General features: G+C 44.6%; 2 protein-coding genes and 1 long non-coding RNA gene across 5 annotated transcripts in view; 2 read left to right on the top strand and 1 right to left on the bottom strand.

The window, feature by feature from the left end:
• The first annotated feature begins 457 nt into the window (after window positions 1-457).
• On the top strand, window positions 458-1452 carry G0S2 (G0/G1 switch 2). The gene is made up of 2 exons (XM_043924539.1): window positions 458-613; window positions 760-1452. Exon 2 carries the CDS (start codon window positions 790-792, stop codon window positions 1084-1086), a length of 297 nt encoding a protein of 98 aa, XP_043780474.1. The 5' UTR covers window positions 458-613; window positions 760-789; the 3' UTR covers window positions 1087-1452.
• A 4776-nt stretch (window positions 1453-6228) lies between these two features.
• Window positions 6229-25218, bottom strand: part of LOC122708276 — a 70761-nt gene continuing 51771 nt past the window's right edge. The window contains exons 3-7 of the long non-coding RNA XR_006345085.1: window positions 19694-19735; window positions 17167-17296; window positions 10887-11050; window positions 10301-10547; window positions 6229-6287 (exon numbers count right to left, since the gene is read on the bottom strand). This is a non-coding gene — a long non-coding RNA (uncharacterized LOC122708276). The remainder of the gene's footprint in view (window positions 6288-10300; window positions 10548-10886; window positions 11051-17166; window positions 17297-19693; window positions 19736-25218) is intronic.
• Window positions 7883-25218, top strand: part of HSD11B1 (hydroxysteroid 11-beta dehydrogenase 1) — a 60932-nt gene continuing 43596 nt past the window's right edge. Inside the window, exon 1 of one of the 3 annotated variants that reach the window (XM_043924534.1) lies at window positions 7883-8022. The gene's annotated coding sequence lies outside the window, so the exon portion shown is untranslated. Of the gene's footprint in view, window positions 8023-11053; window positions 11196-25218 lie in introns of those variants that run through there. The other 2 variants (XM_043924532.1, XM_043924533.1) reach the window with 2 other exon arrangements.

Below are 25218 nucleotides of genomic sequence, written 5' to 3'. Positions count from 1 at the left end.
TGTGGCTCAGCTGGTAAAGAATCCACCCGCAAGGCGGGAGACCTGGGTTCGCTCCCTGGGTTGGGAAGATCCCCTGGAGAAGGGAACGGCTACCCACTCCAGTATTCTGGCCTGGAGAATTCCATGGACTGTATAGTCCATGGTGTCTCCAAGAGTCGGACACGACTGAGCCACTTTGACTTCATTTTCAGGTGTCCTCACCAGGGGTCCTTCCAGACCTCCCCGGATAAGGGAAGCTGTGATCCACCCACACCATTAAGGAAGAGGTCAGGAATGGGCGCGGATTCCTCCCCGGGTCCTCACCTTTGTACATCCAGGCCCTCCTCCCCTCACCCGGCCCCTGCACCCCGGGCTTGCACTGCTCCTGGCCTCTACCCCAAGGTCCCTGCCCCGCCTCGCCCCTTCCTCCCCCTCCTCTCTCTGGCCGGTGTCCCGGAAGCCCAGGAGGCGGGGCTCGCAGAAACAAATATAAGCGGCCCCGGGGCGCTGACCAGGTGCCAGTTGCCGAGTCCCCATCCCAAGGCTAGGAGGAAGGCGAGGAGAAGCAGAACGCAGAGGCGCGGGGCCCACGCACACGGTGATCGCCGCCCCAGCTCGGGCGGCGCCCCTGTAGGTGAGCGCGGCGCGGAGGAGCGCGGCGGGGCGCGGGGTCCCCGGTGCGCCCCCCACTCCCTGAGGGCCTCCCCCCGCGAGAGCCGGGAGCTGCAGCCGGCCTTCGGAGACTGAAGGTCTCGCTGCCCCGATCCGCTGCTCCCGCAGGTCACCCCCACCCCGAGACCCGGAGCCCAGATGGAGACGGTCCAGGAGCTGATTCCCCTGGCCAAGGAGCTGATGGCTCAGAAGCCCAGCGCGAAGCTGGTGCGAATGTACGTGTTGGGCGGCGTGCTGGCGCTCTTCGGCGCCGTGCTCGGCCTGATGGAGACCGTGTGCGGCCCCTTCACGGCCGCCGACCGCCAGCGGGAGCGCGAGGCGACCCTGGCCGAGTTGCGGGCCGCCGGCGGGGAGCCGGCCCCGCAGGAACAAGACAAGCCGCTGGAGGCCGTCCAGGGCTGCCGGGCCCTGTCCAACCGGCTGCACGCCTCCTAGGAGCTCGGGGCGGCAGGCGGAGGGAAGAGAAGAGAGACACCCAGAGAGGGGCGAGTGAGCCAGAGCCGGAAGGGCAGGCTCGAGTGGGCGTCCTGTGCCGTCTGAACTTGCTTCTGAGAAGCCACCGACTTCTAGAACTGCACTACCACGCGGATCCAAAAGGAGCTTGGGACTGAGTTCGCGCCAAGTGCAGCCCTGCAGGAAGACACCACGTCCAAAGCTAGGTACCTTCGAGCCACCTGAGTGCATCTAGCATTCTGCACTAGGGTGAAAGGAGGAGAAACACTTTTTATATTATTGTTGTTGTTATTATTATTATAATTATTACAGTAATTGCGTTTTGAAATAAAAAACGTTTTGTATATATCTCAGCATCTGATTCCTGGGGGGGGGGGGGGGCGGGCACAGTTGCCTAGCATGGGCTGCAGGGAGGGCTGACATGCTGGGGTCTTACCTGAGGCCAGTGGACTGAGCAGTCTCCTGAAGATCAGGCAACTTTTGCTTCACTGCCCTCCCACTCTGATATGGATGTTACAGGCTTTGTAAGCCTGTTGAGAATTTATTTTTGCCTTGTGTTAGGAATGGCAAGACAGAAGCTTTTCTAAGTCCCACCAGACTTAGCCTTTCAAGCTCAGAAGGTAAACAAGCTAGAGTAAGTGAAGGAGAGCTGCTGTTTTACTCTAGGGCAGAAAACCCGTCTGCCGTCTCACACCTGTGCTCCAGAGGGTCCTGATGAGAGCTGTTCCTTCCCGACTGTATGGGGGGGGGGGGGGGCAGGCAGGGAGGAAAACTAGCTAGATGCAAGGAAAAGAGGGAAGGCGATCTCCCAAGGACATTTAATTGAATGTCTAGCTCTACCCAGCCTTCCTCCTCACAAACTGAATCACAGCGGGAAGCTGTCATTTAAGAGGGGGACAGACTGGTTATCACAGGCCTGAGTCCCCTTTCACCGGGGACAGAGGTTCCTTTGTGCTAATAACTAGTCCCTGTGGCTCTGGTGGGCTCAGCATGTCAGCATCAGAAGTGGTAAACAGTGGCTTTTAAAGAAGTAGCTGGAGGCAGGAGCCTGGAGCCACTCTCCTCCTGCCCTCATCAGGTGTGGACATTTCACTCTCACCATCCATGGCTGTGGATTTTTGCCAAATGTAGCAAGGATCCTGCCATTGCCTCTGACCAGACTGTCTCTCCACCACCACCCTCTTCCCCCCCCCACCCCCCGCCACACACACACACGTTTCCACTTTATTTCTGACAGCTCACATCCTACCCAGTGTTTCTGGCTCTCATCAAGTGCCCTGTCCGCATGAAATCTATCTTTATCACTCCAAACAAAAGAGCAGTGAGATTAATCAAGAGAAAAGACATGCATTCAAAGCAAAAGAATAGCAGTAGAACCACTGTTCTCCCAGTTTCCAAAATGGGAAACTTGGCCCTGTATTAAGGAGACATAACCTCATCTTAAATGTCCAGAAAACGTCTCAGAAGTTCACCCCATCGTATTCTTCCCGCTTTCCTTCCCAAGCGCCTCTCTTACTCTATTATTCTTCCACTGATGCAGCCGCTCCTTGGTCCCGCTGTCAAACCTCAAACCACCTCCCGCGCTTTCTTGTATATTCGTCTCAAAACACTGCAGGACTGGGGTTTTGCCCCTCCTTCATCCTGCTGCTCCTCTATCAAAGGCGTCGGCGCCTAAACTCCTGTCAAGGTTTCCCAGTGTCTCCGTGATCTGCTCGCATCTCAGCCCTCCCACCTGATGCCCTGCATGAACCCTCAGGACCCTCCTGCCCCTTCTGGTCTTTAGCACCTTTGCTCACATTCCTCTTCTGACCCAAACGCCTGCCCACCCACAGTCCCCACACCTTCTGCAACCCATAAACCCAGGTTCCCCAAGAGAGGGGAGTTTCAAATATTGTGCGTCTTGTCAAACTGTGTATCAACTCACGTACTCTGGTTTTTGGTTTAGAAGGCAATGCCTCTAATTTTTCTTTACCTATATATAAAAATACATATATTTTACATATGTCCCTAAATAAAAAGGAAATGCCTGTGTATTTTTAGCTTTGAAGGTTATGCCTCATGTCTATACATGGACAAACTACCCAACCCAGTTAAATCCAAGCCATCAAAACCTTATCTGTCCTCACTGATCTTGTCATTCCTCTGAGTTCATTCAGTCTGGGTCTCATAGTGGATCACACAGTAATGGACTTTTTAACCCTGTTGTCATGGAAGTGGTCATCTCTCCTACAGTCTTCTTTATGTCTTTCACATTTTTAAAGGTTTTTTTTTTTTTATTGTGGCTAAAGTCACATAATATAAAACACACTATCTTAACCATATTTCACTGTACAGTTCAGTGGCACTAAACATATTCACGTTGTTGTACAACTCTCAACCATCATCCATCTTTCAGATTTCTCACCTTCCTAAACTGAAACTCTGTCCCCATTAAACACTAACTTGCAAGTCCTTCTCCCCACCCCCACACCACCTGACCCCTGGCACCTACCAATGGACTTTCTGAGTCTATGAATTTGGCTATTCTAAGTACCTCGTATAAGTGGAATCAAACGTTATTTGTCTGCGCCTTATATACATGCTGGAATGCACTTTTGAGGTTAATATATGTCCCACAAACAGTGCGCCCTTTATCCCCTGTCCTACTCAGCAGGTTCTCATTAGCTCTCTGTTTTGTGCAGAGTTGTATACATATGTCAATTTCAATCTTTCCATTTATCTCACCCCTCTCTTCCCCTCTTGGTGCCCATATCTTTGTTCTCTACATCTATGTCTCTATTTCTGCTTTGCAATTAAGTTCAACTGTACCATTATTCTAGATTCCACATACATGCATTAACATAAAATATTTGTTTCTCTCTTTCTGACTTACTTCACTGTGCTTGACAGTCTCTTGGTCCATTCACATCTCTGCAAATGGCACAATTTCATTCCTTTTTATGGCTGAGTAATATTCCACTGTACATAGGTATCACATCTTCTTTATCCATTCCTCTGTCAATGAACATTTAGGTTGCTTCCATGTCCTGGCTCTTGTAAATAGTGCTGCAATGAACATTGGGGTGCATGTATCTTTGGGAATTATGGTTTTCTCCAGGTATAAGCACAGGAGTGGGGCTGCTGGGTCATACTATAGTTTTATTTTTATTTTTTTAAGGAACCTCGATACGGTTCTCCATAGTGGCTGTACCAATTTGCATTCTCACCAACAGTGTGGAAGGGTCCCTTTTCTCCACATCCTCTCCAGCATTTATTGTTTGTAGAGCATTTGATGATGGCCTTTCCGGCCAGTGTGAAGTACTACCTCATTGTACTTTTGATTTGCATTTCTCTAACAACTAGTGATACTGAGCATCTTTTCATGTGTATGTTGGCCATTTGTATGCCTTCATTAGAGAAATATCTATTTAGGTCTTCTGCTCATTTTTTCATTGCATTTTTTGTGGGTTTTTTTTTTTTTTTTTTTTTTTTGGTATTGACTGCGTGAATTCTTTGTTTTGGAAACTAAACTCTCGCAAAAGCTTCTTCATTTGCAAATATTTTCCCCCATTCTGAGGGTTGTCTTTTCATCTTGTTTCTGGTTTTCTTTGCTGTGAAAAAGGTTTTAAGTTTAACTAGGTACCATTTGTTTGTTTTCATTTTTATTGTCATTACTCTAGGAGGTGGATCAAAAAAGATCTTCCTGCAATTTATGTCAAGGAGTATTCTACCTATGTTTCCCTCTAAGAGTTTTATAGTGTCCAACCTTACATTTAAGTCTTTAAACCATCTTGAATGTATTTTTGTGTATGGTGTTAAGGAGCGTTCTAATTTCATTCTTCTACGTTTAGTTGTCCAGTTTTCCCAGTACCACTTATTGAAGAGAGGGCTTTTCTCTGTGGTATGTTCTTGCCTCCTTTGTTAGGGATCAGGTCACCATAGGTGCATGGGTTTATCTCTGGGCATTCTATTCTACACCACTGGGCTCTAGTTCTGATTTCTGCCAGAACCATGCTGCCTTAGTTACTATAGATCCATAGTACAGTCTGAAGTTGGGGAGCCTCATGCCTCTAGCTCCATTTTTCTTTTTCAAGATTCTTTGGCTATTGGGGGTATTTTGTATTTTCTTACAAATTGTCAAAATTTTTGTTCAAAGTCTGTGAAAAACACCATTGGCAATTTGATAAGGATTGCATTGAACCTGTAGATTGCTTTGGGTAGTATAATCATTTTGACAATACTGATTCTACCCATCCAAGAACATGGTATATCTCTCCATCTGTTTGTGTCATCTTTGATTTCTTTCATCAGTATTTTATAGGTTTATGAGTACAGGTCTTTTGCCTCCTTGTTCTTGTTGTTATTCAGTCGCTAAGTCATATCCAATTCTTTGCGACTGCATGGACTGCAGCACACCAGGCCTTCCTATCCCTCATGAACTCCAGGAGTTTGCCCAAGTTCATGCCCATTGAATCCATGATGCCATCAAACCACGTCATTCTCTGTCACCTCTTCTCCTTTTGCCTTCAATCTTTCCCAGCATGAGGGTCTTCTCCAACGAGTCGGCTCTTTGCATCAGGTAGCCAAAGTATTGGAGCTCCAACTTCAGAATCAGTCCTTCCAATGAGTATTCAGGGTTGATTTCTCTTAGGATTGACTGGTTTAATCTCCTTACTGTCCAAGGGACTCTCAACAGTCTTCTCCAGCACCACAATTTGAAGGCATCAATTCTTCGGTGCTCAGCCTGCTAGTGGTACTGGTTCAATTCTCATATCTGCACATAACTACTGGAAAAACCATAGCTTTAACTATACCGACCTTCATTGGCAAAGTGCTGTCTTCGCTTTTTAATATGCTAAGTTTGTTATAGCTTTCCATCCAAGAAGCAAGTGTCTTTTAATTTCATGGATACAGTCACTATCTGCAGTGATTTTGGAGCCCCCAAAATAAAATCTGTCACTGTTTCCACTTTTTCCCCATCTATATACCATGAAGTAACGGGACTGGATGTCATGATCTTAGCTTTTTGAATGTTGTTTTAAACCAGCTTTTTCACTCTCCTCCTTCACCCTCATCAAGAGGCTCTTTAGTTCCTCTTCACTTTCTGCCATTAATCTGCATATCCAAGGTTGTTGATATTTCTCCCGGCAATCTTGATTCCAGCTTAGAACTGGAATCCAGCCCGGCATTTCACATGATGTACTCTGCATATAAAGTAAATAAACAGGGTGACAATATACAGTCTTATCATACTCCTTTCCCAACTTTGAACCAGTCAGTTGTTTCATGTCTGGGTCTAACTGTTGCTTCTCGACTCCACATATAGGTTTCTAGGAGTCAGGTAAGGTGGTATCCATGAAGGGGAAAAACCTGCTTAGATCAGAGTAATTTGGGCAGATAAAAGTCTAGAAGCCCTTTCACATACATAATACTTGAAAGGATGTAGATAAAATAAAATACAGTAGTGTCACATAACGGAGAAGGCAATGGCACCCCACTCCAGTACTCTTACCTGGAAAACCCCGTGGGTGGAGGAGCCTGGCGGGCTGCAGTCCATGGGGTCACGAAGAGTCGGACACGACTGAGCGACTTCACTTTCACTTTTCACTTTCATGCATTGGAGAAGGAAATGGCAACCCACTCCAGTGTTCTTGCCTGGAGAATCCCAGGGACGGGGGAGCCTGGTGGGCTGCCGTCTATGGGGTCGCACAGAGTCGGACACGACTGGAGCTACGCAGCAGCAGCAGCAGTGTCACATAAAAATCACTTTCAAATATTTGAAGGGCTGCCATATTGGTCCAACAAAGTCCAATAAAATACACTTATTTTATATGGCTTGAAAAATGCAGAACTAAAACTAGCAAGTAGGCGTACAAGGGAGAAGATCATAAGTCATTAAGAAATCAGAGTAATTCAAAACGTAATGAGTTGCCTTATGATACATACTAAGCTCCCCTTTACTAAAAATGCCCAAGCGAAGGATGCAAGGGATGGTACAAACTACACAGGAGATTTCTAAACATGGAGGGAGGTTAGTTATATGATTTCTGAGGTCCCATCCAATTATATGATGCTAGGATTCTGTTTGATATAACCACAAAATAAGGAATGTGTTTCCCATCCCAGCCTGCTTCTCTAGAACCCTCTCTCCTTCTCTATGTTTTCAACGCTTCTTTGTTCTTTTTCTTAGCATGTTGACAAATTCTTTCTTGCTGGATGACTATTAAAAGTAATGAATTTAATTAAAAATAAATGATTTCCTGATTGTTTGCTTAACTTAAAAATATACTATTTCCTGATTAAGTTTACTTAACTAAAGCTCTTTTCTCTTAGAAAATACCTTAACCTCATAGTTGAATCTAATTTTCCTCACAGTTAGTCTTAGTCCTAGTGAAACAGTTATTAGTCACCTTGCTCTTTACAAAACACAACAAAACATAAGTAATATATATGCATAGTTTTGTGCTATTAATATAAATAAATATATATACAGAATTTTGTGCTAATATCAGATGTGAACTTGTACTATGTTCTAGTAAAAAATAAATAGCAAATATTGACTGTGCAAATACTTAAAAGTTTCACATTTTCTTAGGGAAAATTTGATTGTTGTTTAATTATAGCAAACAGAACCAAGTATTAAATCCACTGGCTCCATAAATCACGACTCCCCTCAGGTAACATGTTTTTTCAAGCCAATAAATCAGTAACAGTCCCTCACTTCTGACAATCATTTAACCAGGAACTGACTCACCCCATAAATATATTTCAGAGTGCCAACCAATGAACAAATAAATATGCTGCTACAGATGAGGTCAGCCCACTTACGTCTGGGAAAGTACACCAAACTCTGAACTTCATGCTTTGTCAAAAACCAAAAGATATACTTACTAGGTTCCTCGTGTCCAAACTCTACTTGTCCCTCAGATCTGCTTCTAGGTAAGTCAGTCTCAACAATAATCTGAATTTGACTGGTTGCACTGAGGTCTCGCTGCTTCTATAATTTCTAATCAAGTATGTTTTTGTATAAAATCATTAGATCTCAGTCTTTGTGTAAAGGAATTAGAAATATTCATTTACAGGTGCACATTTTGGTAAATAATTATACCAGGGCCTTTGTATAAGGTCATTAGACATTTTATCTGAAAGGTGTGTGGTGTGTGTATCCTCAGTTGCTCAGTCGTGTCTGACTCTTTGTGATCCCATGAACTTGTAGCCCGTCAAGGCTTCTCTGTCCATGGAATTAACTATTAAGTAATCAGACATAGGTCTTGTATAAGTTCATTAGACTCTTTTTTTTGCGGGGGAGGCATACCTTTTGATAACTGTATTTTCTATGAAACTACTATTCCCCTGCTTCTCACTTTGCTTTTGCTTTTGTTTATCACTATTATCAAGTTTATTTTACATGTTTTTGCTTTGTATTGAAATGCCCTGTTTCTGATATACAAATAAAGAAGTGTTCCATGTGGAATGGCCCAATAAGTCACCATCAATCCAAGCTGATCCTTGGGGACAATAGTTGGAACTCCATTAAACTAGTGACCAATTGAGGGAAAGGTAAATGATCAAACTTGGCTTTGGGTTCCCTTCAAAGCTTTCATGGGAGTACTCTTTGTTCACCAAGGTGTGAAAGAAGGTCATTTTTTAGTCTATATTCTGGGTGGAAACTTGTCAGGTGGCATGCATGGCCCCTTCCTAACTTTTGCTTAGAAAAGGGATCCAAGATACCCATTCAGAGGCATGCATCCTTACTAAATAGCCTTTCTTGGGTTCTTCTACATCAAATCTGCAAACTTCTCTTGGAAGAATTCCTGCTTTCTTGTTGCGCTATAATCCTTACTCTTGTATTTACTTTGATAAAGGGCAAAAATTTTGAGTTTAGAATAACAATAGTCAGCATGGTACTTTTGACATATCAAAATCAATAAATTAATTCATTTTAGAGGAACACCTAAATAAATCAGTACATTTGAGAGGAACTCCAGGAATTTAAAGAGTCAGTAGTTTGCTTTAATTAGTATGCTGGGGACAAAAGAACAAAAATTCCAATCCAGCATGGTCTCTTTCAAAGACTCTAATATTTTCTGAAAGCAACCTTATTTCATTTCTCTCTCTTCCACTCACCTTTCCCTGACCTTCTATAGGAGCCCTTTTTTCAGAGCTTTATTTGAAAAAGAAACAATTACATTGTAAATTTGCTAAGCCAGAAGGCAGTCTTAAAGAACTTAAATTTAAAACCCTGGTCTGGAGCCATATTAAGAGTTAAAATTAAGGATTTTCCTAAATCTTAGCAAGCCATATAAAAATTTTTTACATAACTTAGGATTTTATTGGGTACTTGTTGTTCTGGACTAGATCTTTACCAACTAGTTCAGTAAATTGTTAATCCTTCAGCTGGAGAAAAATATTTAAAAATAGCAGGGTTAAGAAAGGAAAAATTTAAATAATTCAACTGTGTAAAATGAAAAAAGAAAGTGCCTTAAGAAGGCAAGAAAAAAGTAGAAAATATAGCACAAAAGACAATTCCAAAAGCCTTTCTTTTAAAGATATAGTGGACAAAAATTAAAAATAATAAACTGAAAATGAAAACAGACTTCAGGAAATTTTCAAAGAGCATTCTGGAATAGACCCAACAGTTGGAATAAAAGGAGACTTGTCTTTTTCATAGTTTTTTTTTTTTTTATGAGATCAAATATGAATTAGGAAATTTAATGAGAAAAAAAAAAATTGAAATCCAAACCTGGCAGTTTAGAAAATACCCAGTATGTGACCAGACGGTTTCAGAGAGCCTTAGAATGTAAGTAAGCTAGAAATCAATAGAACTTAATGGTTCTCCAGATAAAACAACTGGCTCCTGAAAGAAAAATAAGATTAAAAAGTCCTCCATCCTTTAAGAATTGGGAGCCTGTAGATAATGATACATGCAGATATTGAAGGAGTAGAAGGGTCTTCAGAAGAACCAATGATCCTTTTTGACTAAGAAACAGATGACTATCCAAAACCTGCCCAGTGACGCTACTACAAGGAAGACATTAGAACCCAACAATTCCAGTCCTTCCTAACTGATGTCCCCAAGTCACAGAGAGATCAGAGTGCAACAACCCTTGTCAATTATACTCCTCACCAGGGCAGTTCAGGTCACAACCAGTTTCCAAACCAATGCCTGGCAATAGGCAGATGTTCATTAAATATTTGTTGAATAGAGAATACATACATGGATGAAGAAAGTAAATTTTTGTGCACACATTGTTGCCCGTGCCTTAGTCCGAAAGAATGGAAACCTCTGAACTGGGATACGCCTCTCCGTCTGGCTGGCGGGAATCAGGCTGGAATCACTGCCCCTGCTCCTGGAGTCCCCAGGCCCTGGGCACCCTGTCTGCCCTCTGCCGTCTACGCCGCACTCCCTCTGATGTGGTCACCACAGTGGACTGTGAGTCATCCCGATGATTCCTAAGGAGCTGCTAATTAAGAAGCATGGAGGCGCACAGCCTCTCAGAGTACACTAGACGGCTGGTCTCTCATGGTGGGAAAGGAAAATCTGCCCAAACCCAGTTCTTGTTTTGATCCTGTCCCCTGAGGCAAAGCCAGGAATCAGAGAGAGCGCTCGCTAAGGGTGGGACAGGGGTTCTGCCTGGCGTGCCTCTGGCATGTTTTAGAGCTAGCAGTAATAACGGACAGGTCTCCAGGGCAACCACTGCCAGGACCACTTCTAAGCATTCCCACCATGGGTGGCCGTGGGGGTCCTCTGTCCTTTGGGGAGCCCTCATGCCCAATGCCCAGGATTGGCCCCTCTGGCTCACCTTTGGGGTTTGGCTCCTGGCTGCAAGCTCAGTCCTAGCTTAAGGGCCTTCTTCCTTGGCCCGCGTTTCACCTTCTCGTATCAGGTGGCAGACTAGCTGGTTCCAGTCCCGATTCAGGTCTTCTGACTCCTCCCAGAAACCAACCAACTTCTGAGCAGGAAATCCTGCCCCTCCCCAAAGAGTGGGAAACCGCAGAGGAAGAAAGAGATGAAGCAGAAGGGAAGGCAGAGGAGGAGGAAGAGGGAGAAAAAGAAGCAAAAGGAAAAACGAGATCGATAAAAAGAAGCCAAATTTGGTTGAAACCCCAAGGTAAGACTTTTTTTTAAATCACAATAATAGACAATAGCATCACCATTTGTGTCAGGGCCTAGTCCATAGTAGGTCCTCAAAAAACTGCTGTTGAAATAATGCATCTATTTGGGATAAACCGGAGGGCTGGGCTGAAAGAGACTTCAATGTCAAATGCAGGTCAAAAACAGATAACAAAAAACCCTAAAGAAATGCCCGATGAGCTTTGCAATGTGCAGGAGGGAAGATGTGATAAAACACAGATGGAACCAGATGTCTGTTACTGGCACCGAGTACATTCTGATCATTTCGGGACAGAAAGTTAAGTTGGAACGAAAAGTTGCAAAAATAGTTTTTAAAAAAGTTTGCATGTTCTGTTGAAATCAGACAAAGATTGCAGGTTGTGTTTTTATAAACTGGCTTTAAAGCAATGACAGCACAAACACTCAGCTGTATCTTGGGAACTGCTAACAGTGCTAATATCTGCTTTTTGCATCCAGTTGTCAGCTAGTTCAACATTTTTAATATTGAGATCCAGAGCTTTGAAGAAGGCATGTTTTATCTCAAGGAAACTTGTTCAAAGGACTAAGGGAGACGTGAAGTGATCAATCAAAATTCTTTCTGTGCTGTTCATCTATTCCTTAATCCCAGTCCAGCCTGCTGCTCGGGATACTGATCTTCTGAACCTTACAAGCATCTGATCAGACAGAATTGAAACGCCCTGGTTTCAGGTCCACTAGCGAAAACCTAACAGGAGCAGGAAATAGAATTCCCCACCCTCCACACCCCCATTTACCCAAATCCTCCCTTGCCATCAACAGACAGTACCATCCAGAAGGTTCCAGTCAGTTGAGGGGATTAAAAACTGCTAAACCTATGCTTTGGAGAAGGCAATGGCAACCCACTCCAGTGTTCCTGCCTGCAGAATCCCAGGGACGGGGGAGCCTGGTGGGCTGCCGTCTATGGGGTCGCACAGAGTCGGACACAACTGAAGCGCCTTGGAGGCAGCAGCAGCAGCAAACCCATGCTTTGGGAAGTGCTTATAGATGATGCTGGTGTGTTTCCACAACAGTTGGCTTTGAAGAGTCCTGCTCCCCCAAATTTTCCAACAGAGCTTACCAGTTCAAGGAGACATACTTGAATTTTTTTTTCTTTTAGTGCCAGTATTTTTCTTTGGGTTCTGTGTGAGTAAATCACAGTCAGAAGCTGAAAGAGGGGCGGGAGAAGTGAGGAAAGATGGAAGAATCTCGCTTCTGCTTGCTTGCCAAAATTTGAAAGGAATTGCCTTTCCCTCTTATGTATGATATGAAAATAAAATCCAAAAATCCTAGCTCTTTCTTGATACTAATTTCAGTAGAGCTAAAAAGCTCCATGCATCCAGTTTCCAGGCTGGAACAAATCTTAAAGGTAATCTAATTTAATTCCTCTTGTTTGCCAGGTGAGGGAACTGAAGCCAGACAGGGGCAGGGCCTTCTCCAAGGTCACATATATGTCAGTGGAGGAGAGGGAGACTGGAACTCAATTATCTTGGCTCCACCCAGGAGCCTTGCAAGAAACTTCACAAAGAAGTGCCCCAAACATCCAAGAATTTATAAACACAGCATCTTCTGATTAAATAAAATAAAATAAAATATTCCGTTAAAAGATGCTTAAGTAATCCTTATCTGGCAGAAACAGAAAGAGGGGAAAGATTTTAATAGTTAAAGCTAATAGTTAAGCTTTTCTAGAATCTGTTTTACAACTGTTAGGAAACTGGAGCGAGTAGAAGGGTTGAAGGCAAGTTTGTCATGCAAGAGCTAGAATACTTTACAATCCTACTATTGAGCCAGCATTTTACATATCTTATCTCTTTATATAATCACATGGTATCATCCTTTTATTAATATAGTTTCTTTTAATTTGCTCAAATTCACGGAGAGAAGACGAAATGATGGCTTTTGCAGCTTTCACTACTAGTCTCAGCATCATGCTAATGTGAATATTTATAGTTCAGTGACTCAGGCCTCTCCCCAGCGTGGACCCCTGCTTCAGCCACTTCAATCTACTTGAGGTCGCTCTGACATCTCAAGCTATCTCTAGACTCCTTACCTAAACACAGACAGTTCCCTCTACTGGGTACAGCCTTCCCCCAATTTCTTCATCTCCATAACTTGTACTCATTCTTCAAAACTTAGCCCCAGGATCACTTCCTCCCAGAAAGTTTTCCCACTGCCTTGGCCTGACTTGGCCACCCTACTCTGTTCCCTGTTAGCACCCTATACACATTGTTATTACACAGTTGTGAGCTTAGATTTACCACTGTACTACAGCGGCGCTATTATTATGATACTGTGAGCTTTGACTTACTTGCCTACCCTCCTTATACTTAACTACCATCTCCTTGAAGGAAGACACCAGAACATTGCTCAGCTTGTACATTCCTGGCACCAACCACATTGGACATTTACTAGTGCTCAATAAATATCTGGGGAAAATGGATGAGTGAACAAATGAAAGATTCCCCCTTCTTTTCTCCCATTCAAATGACTTAATAAATTAAGTCTCCCTCCCACAGTCTTGATTTCTGGGTATCTTGGGAGGAACAGAAGATGGTAGTACTATAGGCTTCTCAAAAAAGCCTGTCAGGCTACTCAAAAGAGCTTCCTAGGGTTAAACATTCCAGTGGAACAAACGTTTATTTCTCCTCCCTTACAAAGTACACCGATCACAGTAAAATAATGCACGTGCTATAAGGGGCAAGGACAAAAGAGAGCCAGCATGGACACAACAGATGAGACTATTGAGGCCCAACAGCCTCTAGTAGGAGGGCAATGAGAAGCCACAGAGCCCAGAAGAATCTCAGGGATCAGGGCACCAGGAACCTCGATGCAGAGGAAGAGACGGGCCCTCCAAGAGGAAGGAAAGTTTATTTTCTGGGGAAATTGGCTAAAGAGTTGCCAGGCTCAGGGACATCAGACACAGCAAAAGGTGGGTTCAGGCACAGAGCTGGAAACAGAGGATGAGAGGAAGCCTCCACACTGAAAGATGAGATTGCCCAGCTCCTTATCCTGACTTAGCTCCCAAAACACACACAGCCCAACTTATACACCTCTTCGTTCTCCTTACTCCGGCCCACTGTAGGCAGAGGAATGAAGCATTCCTCCTTGGAGAAACTATACAACCAAAGGGAGAAAAGATTATACATACTGATATTTGAGGGTCAGAAGAAATTACTAACAATAGCCCTTGACAATATTGATAGCCCCTCAGAGATAAAAGAAGACAGTGCGTCCATCAATGAAGATCAAGCAGTCAGCATTTTGTTTTTTGTTTTTTCTAAAAAAAAGAGCAGTCACGAACAGACAGGAGCTTTGTAAAATAATAATATAACTGGAAATTTAAAAATTAAAATGAAATTAAGATAAAACTGACAAAATCTCCCAGAAAGTAGGACAGAAAGGTTAAGAGATGAAAATTAGGACAAAAACAATAAGAAATTTACAAGATCCAATTCATCCAGAAGCTCTGACATCTTCTAATAAGAAGTTCAAAAAGAGAACACAGAGAAAATGGAGGGGAATGTATTAACCAGAAAGATAATTTCTCCAAAATTTCCCATAATGAAAGATTTGAATTTCCATATTGAAAGGACCCAGTGGGTGTTCAACACAATGAACCAAAACAAAACACAAAACTGTCTCCTCAAAGCACATAATTAGGAATGTTAGAACACCAGGGGGAATAAAAGGATCCCAAAAGTTCTAGAGAGAAGAAGAACAGCTCACGAAGCCAGATCAGGAGTTCAAACAGCAACTGAACTCCTCAGTATCCACACTGGGAGCTAGACACTGAAAGGCAACGCAGCAGTGTCTTCCAGTTTAGGAGGAAAATAATCCCCAATTTATAAATCCTTCCTCAGCCAAACAATGAATCAGGAAGAAGGTAAAGTAAGGATGCTGGCAGAGCCGACATCCTGGCCTGTACGTGACCAGGGTCTGGTGGAGCAGAGCCCATGCAAAAGTGTTCGATGTGAAATAGCGCCCCACACTCAGGCCCCTCTTATTCATGAGGAAGCAAGCCAAGGAGAGCTGGGGTGGCCAGGTGGATGCTAAAGGGAGGTCCCAGTTACCAGCCTATCAAGCTCCTAGTCTGGATTGGAACAGGAAGACCCGGGGTTCCAAAACGAATGTCTCCAAGGGAAAAAAATATATAGATTATCCAATTAATATGACCAATTTATTTGAGCTGTATTGCTTTTACCAGAGGATTTGGAGAACATGACAACGAGTAAGCAAACAAACAAAAACGAGACGATTATTAACTCCCGGGGGTGGCGGGGAGTAGAAGAAAACAAAAAAATGCAATCAGAGTACATCAAATTGTTGAGCTGCAAAAAATCAGTCATAATAATATGAACACTGACTAATGATTTAATTAAAATTGTGACTTAATAGTGTTAGGAACCTAGCTGGAAGGGAATGAGTATCTGTGTGTGTTGTAAAATAAAATGGCAAGTCCTAATATTCCTTAGTGGGAAATCAATAAATAATTTCTAACATTACAAAATCAAGAATGGCAGTAAATGTTTTAAAATATGGAGTTAATCAGAGGAAAGAAATAAGATTTTAAAATGTGGTTGCCCTTGAAAGGGACCTGGGCATGGGGAAGGGAGAAGCAAGGGTTGCTGTTAGCATTATAAGACTTTTGATATCATGTGACTTTGTAAACACTGTTCCTGTGTTATATTAATGAACACAAAAATTACTTGGAAAGGAAAGAAGGGAGAGAGGGGAGAAAAAGAAGGAAAGAAAGAAAGGAAACGACTCAGTCATAACAGCATTCATGGATTACATTCTATTACCACTCAACATGTTGATGGCTGGAGCCATTAAATTCAGTCTCAAACAAGCTCTGCTTGAAGTATTTACCTAACTACCCAGAGGAGTTTGCCAGTTTGTTTGTCTAAAGGCTATTTCAGAATCACCTGGGCACTTTGCGAAAATACAGATTCCTGGGTCCCACCCTTGATGGCTCCCATTTAACATGCCTTGGTGGGACCTGGGAATCTGCCCTTAGCTCCCCCAGATGATTCAACTGCACAATAAGTTTTAGGAATCACTGGACTAAAGCAGAAACTGTGAGCGCGTGGTGGTTGGCGGGGGGGGGGGGCGGTTATGTGATTTTTGTGTGTGTAACTGTTTCTGTGAATATGTTGGTGTACTGTGAGTCCGTCTGACTTCCTCCCTCCTTCCCTCTTTCAATCTTCTCTTATCTTAACCCATAAACCCCTCTGGACTGCAGGAAACATGAGAGAGACCTCATTCCTGAGATTTTAAACCCCAGGAGTCTGTGCTTCCCGGGAGGCACAGTGGTAAAGAATCCACGTGCCAGTGCAGGAGACTTGGGTTCGATACCTGAAGGGGGAAGATGCCTAGTAGTAGGAAATGGCAACCCGCTGCAGTATTCTTGCCTGGGCAATCCCATGCTCAGACGAGCCTGGGCGATGGTCCATGGGGTCAGCATGCACATACGCGTTCAGTCCGTGCTTTTTCTCCCAGCCCTGGGGCTCCCTCTGCTGGCAGAAACCTGTCAAAATGTCCTAAACCGAGACATTCTCCCTCCGTTGCTATAAGGAAGGCCCTCTTCCCAGGCTGTTTCCAAGCCCTCAAACTTCATGAACGTCCCATCAGACAGAAAAGGAAAAATCCAACCAACCTGGCAAAGACATCTCCTGCCTTACAGGTATGACTGTACACAGACCAGGAACAGAGCAGGGGGAGGCAGAAATGAGAATAAAAGTTAAATATTTTGTGGCCAAACGTGAGGGAAAGGAGACCTTAAGGGATTCAACTTCCCACCTTCTTCCTCTCCTACCCTCCAACAGAGATGGACAGATGGAGAAGTCAGATCCATCTGCCTCTCAAAAATAAAAACTTGAAGGAAGGAAACACATTAGGCTAAAAAGCTCGCTGAATTTGGAAGGAGACCGCAAGAGCTCGATATCCACACTCACCTTACTTCCTTGAGTCTCCACGTGCCCAGTCATGGGACCCTATAAATCTTGCCACTCCAGCGATTCTCTAGCCAGGGACTCTGTTGGATCTTTCCCGCAAGCTGAAAACATGCTCACCCCAGCACTGTGTCTGGGACAGAGAAAATACTCAAAAACATTTGAATGAAACCTTAGCTCACTGCTGTCCTAAAGATCAGAACCCTCCTTCAGATCTGCACATCCCCCAACCCAAGCTCCTCAAAAGCCCCTCTCCCCCACACTCACACTAAACTTGTTCTTCCCTCAAATACATCCCTCCTCAACCCATAGTGTTCCAGCCTCAGTGCCTTCAGAACCCTGACAGGCCTCCCGTTCAGTTCAGTTCAGTCGCTCAGTCTGTCCGACTCTTTGCGACCCCGTGGACTGCAGCATGCCAGGCCTCACTGTCCATCACCAACTCCTGGAGCTTACTCAACTCATGTCCATCGAGTCAGGGATACCATCCAACCATCTCATCCCCTGCCATCCCCTTCTCCTCCTGCCCTCAATCTTTCCCAGCATCAGGGTCTTTTCAAATGAGTCAGTTCTTTGCATCAGGTGGCCAAAGTATTGGAGTTTCAGCTTCAGCATCAGTCCTCCCAATGAATATTCAGGACTGATTTCCTTTAGGATGGACTGGTTGGATCTCCTTGCAGTCCAAGGGACTCTCAAGAGTCTTCTCCAACACCACAGTTCAAAAGCATCAAATCTTCAGCACTCAGCTTTCTTTATAGTCCAACTCTCACATCTATACATGACTACTGGAAAAACCATAGGTTTGACTAGACGGACCTTTGTTGGCAAAGTAATGTCTCTGCTTTTTAATATGCAGTCTAGGTTGGTCAGCAATTCTTATATCTGGACCCAATGTATTTTTGTCACTTCTCATCCTCCTTGACCCCTCAGAAGCTTCCAAGCTGTGAACCTCTGGCACCTCATAGAGACCGCCCTCTGCCCACCCCAGCCCACCTCCCTGTTGCCTCGGGTCCCCCTGCTCCCTGTTTCTCCTTGCCCCTTTCTACCTGTTCTCCTCTCCTGTAACATCCCACTGTACCCTTTGCTCTCTAGATGGGGTGTCATCTACTATGGTTTTAACTTTAGTTTATATGATTTCATTCTCTCAAAGCAGTATATCTAGCCTAGACATTTCTCTTGACCTTCAAATACCTAACAAGCATCTTCATCTGTATGTATGAGTCAATTTCCATTAAACACTCAGAAAATGCTTTCTAGCATCTAACATGTACATGTGCTGTGCTAAGCACAGGAGATACACTGGCCTCTCAGACCTGCGTGTAATGGGAGAAAAAGACAAATGAGCAACTGTGACTACACAGTACTGGCAGTTGTGATAAGAGAAACAGCCGGTGCGTGGGGAGCACCGTACGTGTCCAAGAGAGGGTGACTTTGAAGGGGAGAAGACCCTGAAGGGTAAGAAGGAATAGGGGTAGGCATGGTGAGATGCTCCTGGGAAAGGATTTCAAAGCTTCTGAAGAACTTGCAAAGCTAATGAGTTTGAACTTTAAGACAATAAGGAGCCACTGAAGAAGAACTGGTTGCCTTAAAGCCCATGGGGCACTTCTACAGTTTTGGCAACACTCAGGTCTTAATTTGGATGGTAGGCCAATAGACCTTTGCTTTATTATTGCCCCATAAGTTATTTACGGCTTCTTCTATTCTTTTGTGCATATCAAATGTTTCACAAGCTTTTTTTTTTTTTTTTAATATATCAATGGATTGGAGAAGGTGGGGTAGGCAGAGAGAAGAGTGAAGAGGCTGCTAAAGCAGAACATAGCAGTGACCCAAATTAGGAGCGTCATAGTGAGGGTGAAGACGGGAGAGTGGTTCTACAGATATCTAGGAGATAGAATCGACTGGGCTTGGTGAGAAATGGAATGTGGGGCGACGGAGAGGGAGGAGTAGAGAAGGATTTCCAAGGTTCTGAAGCATTAACTGGGGGGACGGTGAAGCCCTTGACTGAAACACATCACAAAGTCACTAGAGAACAGTTTGGCAGTTTCTTTGAAAGTTAAACATAAATTTACCACATAACCCAGCAACGCCACACAAAGACTTTGACGCCAATGCTCCTAGGAGCACTATGCATCATGGCCAAAGAGTGGAAATTCTAAATGTCTGTGAATCAGTGAATGGGTAAACAAAATGTAGTATATCCACACAATGGGAAAATGACTCAACAATAAAAAGGACCAAAGTACAGATACATGCTGTGAGAAGGATGCCAGGATGAGCCTCAAAACCACAAGTCAAAGAAGTCAGGCACAGAAGATCACATATCATCTGATTCCACTAGTATGAGAGACAGAAACTAGATTACTGGTTGGCCACGCCGGGGGAGAGGGACAGGAAGTAATTGTAAATGGGCAAGAGGAATCTTTGGGGGGGGGTGATGGGAATGGTTTATCATTTGATGATGGATAGTTTTGATAGTTTCCCAACTCTGCAAATTTGTTTAAAAAAAAACAACAACATTGAATTGTACACTTACCATGAGATACTTTTCTGGTCTATAAATGGTACTTCCCAAAAGCTGTTTTAAAAAAAAAAAAAATCAGGTCAGTTTGGGCATGCTGAGCTTGAGGTGTTTAGGAGGCATGAAGAGGGAGAGGTTGAGTAAACAGGTGGTTATGCGACCTGAAGCTTAGCATACAAGGCCGTACAGGAGAGAGAGATTTCTAATACACATCAACTTAAAGAAAGCGACTGGAATGGCAAGAATGAGGGGAAATGCCCAGAGAAGATAGAAAGAGGAGGACAGAATGAGGACAGAAGCAAAACCAACCCCAACATCCAAGGGATCCAGACCTCTAAAGAGCGCCTCCCGGTGGAGGAAGCAGGCAGAGAGGAAGGAAGAAAGCCCAGAGAATATACATGGACAGAGTCCAAGGGGAGAAGAGGCTTGGGAGCAGGGGCAAAGCTCCTGAGCTGCAAGCCGCCAGGGGACACAGCCAGACCCAGCACCCCAACGGCACCAGGAGAGGGAAGTGTTGGTGGAGACAGTGAGGCTGGACTGACGAGCCCGAGGTGGGCAGGTGGACCAGAATGTTCAGCCTAAGCCTGGGAAGGATGAAAAGGCCAGTGAACAGGAAGGGTTCTGGGATGCAACCAGGGTGCAGAGGCTTCACGTCTGGAAGTAAATGCCGGAACCACCAATTCCAGTGGTTCGGGTGGATGGCCTTCAGGGGTGTGGTTCCTGCCAGCTTCTCTGGACAGATTTCTCCCCATGTAACCCCGCCCCTTGCAATTCAGTGACCCGGCCCAGTTTCCCAAACACCCCGTTCTCCTCCACAGCACCTTCTCTTTTCTCACACAGCAACCTCTGCGTCCCATTTCATTGACTGCCATGTCTGTCTCCTTCTAACCTTGGAAAGCATTTTGCTTTCTCATAGGTCACAGGACCTGCTCTATGGAACGCCCTAAATGAATATTAGTAGATTAAACCACTCAGCCGCCATGCAGCATGTACCCCTTTCCTCCTTTGCTACTGGCCCCATTGGGGGCTGTCTGCGGCTGGGCGGCTGGGTCCCCCTGTGATGAAGGTACCTAAAGTGTTCTAACCTCCACTCTCAGTAGCTACTACGATCAAGGATACTTTGTCCATAATGTAAGGTACAATCTCCCAATGTCCCCAAAGTTCTGCCCACTTCTAGGACTGCCAGGAAAAAGCACGGAACACCCAGTTAAATCTGACTTTCAGATAAACCATGAATAATGTTTTAGCATAAGTATAATCCATGGAATAGTTGGAGATTATACAGATCCTAAAATAGGATGTGTTGCCTATCTTGCAATTCAAATTTGACTGGCTGGCCTGACTTTCTGTTTGCTAAATGTGGCAACCCTACTTCTCCCCAGAGGGAAGTGGCCTCCCTCTAACACTGCGGTCACTGGCACCCTAAGAAACCTGCCTGGCAGAGGGTCCTATGCCCACCTGAAAACCGGGCTGAACAACCAAGAGAAAACACGGGGTCCGAAACCGTGTGGCAGCTTTGCTGGTCGGTCCTCTCCACTGTGTGGGCCTCTCCCCCCGAGCCTTAGTGCTACCCATGTCTCACCAAACTTTCTGGGGAGTGATTTTTACAGTTACTCTGTGAGGCAACTGAGAGCTCCAGTGCGAGTTCGCATGCCGTGGGCCAGGGGAAAACTTGAAAAACTGCAAGTAAGACTTGTTTAGAATTGTCTCTGCCCTGCCCTCCCCGCCCCCCGCCCCCCAGCCAAGGGGAGGGAATCAAGCCAAACTCTGGGCCTCATCAGGGTTCCTGCTCTTTCCCAAGAGGCTCTCAGCTCTCCTAGGCAAACAGACATCAGTTACTCTGCCTCGCCAGTCCCCCTGCCACCCGATGACGTGTGACCAGCAGGGTCAAGACAGCACATGCAGGGCAGGTTATCCCATCTCTAGTTCATTTTCCTGCATCTGAGCTTCCATTAGTTGGAAAATATGAGTAAACCTGTCTGTTAGGAATAGTGTCCTGCAGAAGGGCTGACAAACAGAACTCTCCCTCTTGTTAGGTAGACTGGAGAGGGAGAAGAAGGGGGTTGGGGGTGGGGAGGGCAGGAAGTCCATGTTATTAGACAAAATAATGTAAAATGATAGTTGTGCCGACAAAAAAATAATCAGCTGGCCTAAGAAAGAAAAGGAAAATTTTATTTGAGCCAAATTTGAGGATTATAAGCTGGGAAGAGCATCTCGAAAAGCTCTGAGAATTGTTCCACCTGTTAGAATTCAAGGCACAGTTATGTAAGTTTTCTGAGAGAGAGGCATTATATTGATGTACAGTGAATGATGCATTATTGATAGTTTACGTAAACCACATCTAAGCGCCATGAAAAAATGTTATCTTTAAGGAATTGTCCTCCTGACGCTGGGAGACTATGGCTCTTTGTGGCTAAGCAGGTATGTCTGTCGATGGGGGCGTTTTGGTCGATGCACAATGCAGATACACAATGCCTAGTGGGAGGAAAGAGGAAGCCAGAGGATGGAGAAGATTTTTTTGTTTAAATTTTTCTCATCTTGCCATAAAAGATTAATTTCATTTCTCAGCTGCTTCCCTGGCTAGGAACAGATTTTGGCGGCCATGGCACGGACTTGCTGGGCTAAGTCGCTCCAGTCGTGTCCGGCTCTTGCGACCCCACGGACTGGAGCCTGCCAGGCTCCTCAGTCCATGGGATTTCTCCGGCAAGCATACTGGAGTGGGGTTGCCATTTCCTGATGGCACAGACCTAGCAGTTCTTAACAACAACAACAACAAAATGAGACCTGAGGAACCAGATCGGGGTGGGGAGCAGCGTGGGAGGACCGAGGGAAGGGGAGAAGTTTATGCGTCCTACAAGATTATGCTAAGATCCTTTCCTGTCTCAACCTGTTGGTGCTATTTTCCCAGGGAAGGCAGAACCTCCAAACAGAGAGGGTTCACCCACCTTTTACTCCAAGGTCTGCCCACTCACAGTTCCACTGGCAGGATGAGTTTTCAGAGGGAAGAGACTTCTTCCTTGACAAAGCTACCAAACAGTTCCAAAGGGTACTCCGTCCACGGCTGCCTCAGAAATGACAGGTGCTCCATTTGTGATCTTCATGTTATACCAGATGCTCAGGAATTGCCCTGTGGCTGCTCCTGACCTCTTTTCCCCTCCGTGTTTTTCTTGACCTCATTCATTTAGATGGGGGTAAGCAAGTCAGAGAGAATTCCTGGCTGGGCTCAGCCATGCACCTTCAGCTGAAAGCGACTCATTCTACGTGGGTTTTTGACCATGCGCGGGTCATGCCGAGGGCATTTCACTGAAAGCCTGCTCTGAAATGTAGGTGGTCAATGCCTTACAAAGGAGGAGCAGCGTGAAGGAATGAACAGTTCAGGTTTGTTGCTATGGCAGTGAAAGAAACTTTACTTGATTTGTGAAAATCTAGTCCAAACAAGTGCTAGGTGAAACATTCGTATTTCCTTTTATCTTTTTTATTATTATTATCTGTTAGTTTTCAAATTGTTGAGCACCACAAAAGAGGATTATGGGGCAGGGGGTTGATCAGTTCTGGACAAAATGCTAAATCTCAGTGACTTTCCTAGATTAAATCAGGCTCCAGAAAGAGAGCAATGTTCTCTTTGCTGCAGTGCCTTGCAAACACTAAAACAGCAAAATTTTGCTGAATGCCTATTTTGGAGCAAAGTTAGAAGGAGATGAAGAGAGACAAAGATGAAAAAGACATAGTCCATGGCCTCCAGGAGTTAACAAGCTAATGAGAGAACCAGCCATGTAACTATAAACATACAGTGGATCCAAGTAATGGGATCATGTAATGGGATCCAAGTGTGGTCCCCATGGGTCCCTGAGACCCTCTTGGAAGTTTGAAAGGCCAAAACTGTTTTCATAATCATATTAAAACCTTATTCCTCCTCTTTCCTTCTTTTTCTCAGTTGAGTTTCCCTAGCCTACAAGATGTGTAATAATACAAAGCTTAACATATGGATGCTTCTGTATTCTTGAGTTAAAACAAGAAATTCTCAGTTTTAATTTCTAATACATCTATATCAATAGATAAACCCACATATGTAAAAATTCTTTGAGAGCCTTGATGATTTTTAAGATTGTTAAGAGGATCCTTAGAAGATGGAGTCAAGATGGCGGAACAGAAGGAAGCGGAGTCCGTGTCTCCTCACAACGGGGACACCTACTAGGCACTGGGACCACGGATACCTAAGGGGATGGGAGGGACCCCCATGTGAACTAGTGGGACGAGAGGGGTTGGGAAGAAAAGAAGTAGAGGTGGGGTGGGACCGGGGCCTCTGAGGAGTGGCGGAGGGAGATGAGAAGTCCCCACAATCGGAGTGGCCCCCTGACAACAAGGGGCTCGGTGTTGGTAGGGAAAGGACCTTCAGGGGGTGGGAGGAGCAGAAGGCAACTTGACCAGCACGTTCCCTGCCTCCTTGGGCCCCAAGGAGCCCACTGGGGTCCCAGCCTGAACCGCTCTTCTCCAAGGCCCTCTCCAGCGGTGCTGAGCCTAAAGCCCATCCCCCCGCCCCAGGAGCTTTCCTAACAGTGCTGGCCCCGAGCCCAGCCCTCACCCCACCTAAGACCCGCCCCCACCTAAGACCCGCCCCCCCAACCCCCACAGCCAAGGCCTTCTCCTTTGGGGTATTTTTAAATTTATAGCTGTCGTGGTGGTGGTCGTGGTGTTTCACCTTATTGTTGTTTCATTTATATTTTTATTTTTCTCTAAAGAATGTATTTTTTTTATTTTTCTAATTTTATTTTTTCTTCTTTGTTATTGTTTTGTGTCTGTGTGTGTGTGTGTGTTTCTGCAATGCTGAGCAGCTTGCAGAATCTTGGTTCCCAGGCCAGGGACCAGGCCTGATCTCCTATGGTGGGAGTGTCAAGTCCAAATTGTTAGACTAACAGGGAACCTCAGATCCCAGGAAATATTCATCAGTGTGAGGTATCCCAGAAGTCCTCATCTCAACACCAAGACCTGGCTCTGTCCAACTGCATGCAACTCCAGGGCTGGATGCCTCAGACCAGACCACCAGTACAAGAGGAACACCCTGTCCCCCCCATCAAAAAAAATGAGATGACAAAAATCTGTGTTACAGACAAAGGAACAAGGTAAAAACCTATAAAACCAAGTAAATGAAAAGGAAATAGGCAACATACCTGAAAAAGAATTTAGAGTAATGATAGTAAAGATGATTCAAAATCTCAGAATGGAGGCACTGAGAAAATACGAGAAGTATTTAACAAGGACCTAGAAGATCTAAAGAACAAACAATGATGAATAACACAGTAACTGAAATTTAAAAATACACTAAAAGTAATCAATAGCAAAATAACTGAAGCAGAAGAACAGATAAGTGAGCTGGAAATGAGAGGATGGAAAGATACTCCATGCAAATAGAAATCAAAAGAAAGCTGGAGTAGCAATACTCATATCAAATAAAATAGACTTCAAAAGAAAGACTGCTACAAGAGGTATGGAAAGACACTACATAATGATCAAGGCGTTCATCTGTTGACTTTTTTAACAAA

Source organism: Cervus elaphus, chromosome 14 (genome assembly GCF_910594005.1).
Source record: "Cervus elaphus chromosome 14, mCerEla1.1, whole genome shotgun sequence".
NCBI classification, from domain to species: Eukaryota; Metazoa; Chordata; class Mammalia; order Artiodactyla; family Cervidae; genus Cervus; species Cervus elaphus.
Note: the sequence above shows the minus strand (reverse complement) of the source record. Positions and strands in the feature narration are given on the sequence as shown.

What these genes read in the sequence shown, in the direction of transcription:
- G0S2 (XM_043924539.1), top strand. Translation starts at nt 790, where the DNA reads ATGGAGACGGTCCAGGAGCTGATTCCCCTGGCCAAGGAGCTGATGGCT.